Source organism: Sinocyclocheilus anshuiensis, unplaced genomic scaffold (assembly GCF_001515605.1).
Source record: "Sinocyclocheilus anshuiensis isolate Anshui unplaced genomic scaffold, SAMN03320099.WGS_v1.1 scaffold2047, whole genome shotgun sequence".
In the NCBI taxonomy this organism is placed as follows: Eukaryota; Metazoa; Chordata; class Actinopteri; order Cypriniformes; family Cyprinidae; genus Sinocyclocheilus; species Sinocyclocheilus anshuiensis.
Window position 1 is genome coordinate 1,422,320 of NW_015554063.1, and position 1,278 is coordinate 1,423,597.

Here is a 1,278-nt window from a genome sequence, read left to right on the forward strand (position 1 = left end):
TTCCTCACCTTGCTACCACCTTTTACTGGCAGGACGAGCGAAGCTACTACAAAAGAAACCAAATGTGGCACTGATAAAATCTCCAACAAAACAAAATCAAAACAAACAACAGGCTTCTTATAGCTTGAGCTAGCTCATACTTAAGCTGCATTTAATAAAAAAATAAAAATAAAAAAAACGTTTAAACTGAAATCCACTGCTTTAGTTTAGAAAGCTTTTGCTCCTATTTGTGAGTCTCTTAAACGAAAATAAATAAATAGCAGGAACTAAGATTGCCACAGTGCGCTGGTTATGACTATTTGCCGCCATCTTTTGGTTCACCTTCAGTTCGTTTGGTACTCGGGTCGTGCTTCTCAACCTTACTCTCTTTCACCACCGCATCACCTCCTGGAGGATCCTCTTGAGTACCATTGAGATCTTTACACTGGCCGTTAAGAACGGGCGTCTTGGAGGAGTCCACGCAGGCAGCGTCTGGCTTGATTTGAGCCAGGTTCATCTCCTCCTGAACACTCTCGTCTTCTTCTTCCAGTTTGCGCAGGATTATAGGGAGTTTAGCATCCGCGTTCTCCAAAAGGGCGATGTCGCTTTCTTCGTACAGTGGCAGCGGGGCCCCTTCGTCCAGCTGTTTCTGGAAGTGCAGGCGCTTGGCACGACAGCAGGACACAGCGCGCTCCAGAATCTCTTTTTCCGCCAACCGTAGTTTTATAGCAATGCGGGAGTGCAGGGACAGGTCAGGCTTCTCCAGCATGGAGCGGTCCTCCTGAACATGACAACAACAGAGATCTTAAATGAATAACGATTGGTTAACATGATCATTATTGTTAACCAATCGGAAACAAAATGGCTTGATTACAAAATCAGTTTATGACAAAACTATCTGCAGTTACTGTTGTAAGAAACAGAAAGTTTCATTCTAAATTGACAGAAAAGTCATTCCACATTTTGGCTCAATGTTTTCATTTGAACAAAAAGCAAATACGAAAAGTGTGCATGCACAAATATAATATGCATGAATGCAGAACATGCTATATTGTTCTATTCATACACATATTTAGTGCCGTCAAATGATTAAATCGCATCCAAAATAAAAGTTTTTGTTTAAATACATGTACTGTGTATATTTATTATGTATAAAAATTCACACACATGCATGTATATATTTAAGAAAAATTTTATATTTGTATATTAAATATATTAATATATAATATTAATATATACATGTAAATATTTTCAAAATATATACTGTATGTGTGTGTATTTATATACACATAATAAATA

General features: G+C 37.9%; 1 protein-coding gene across 1 annotated transcript in view; it reads right to left on the reverse strand.

Moving 5' to 3' along the window:
* Positions 1–204: 204 nt before the first annotated feature.
* setd3 (SET domain containing 3, actin histidine methyltransferase) overlaps positions 205–1,278 on the reverse strand; it is a 28,596-nt gene continuing 27,522 nt past the window's right edge. The window contains exon 13 of the mRNA XM_016460548.1: positions 205–760. Coding sequence (XP_016316034.1) covers positions 296–760 — 465 coding nt within the window. The 3' untranslated portion in view covers positions 205–295. The remainder of the gene's footprint in view (positions 761–1,278) is intronic.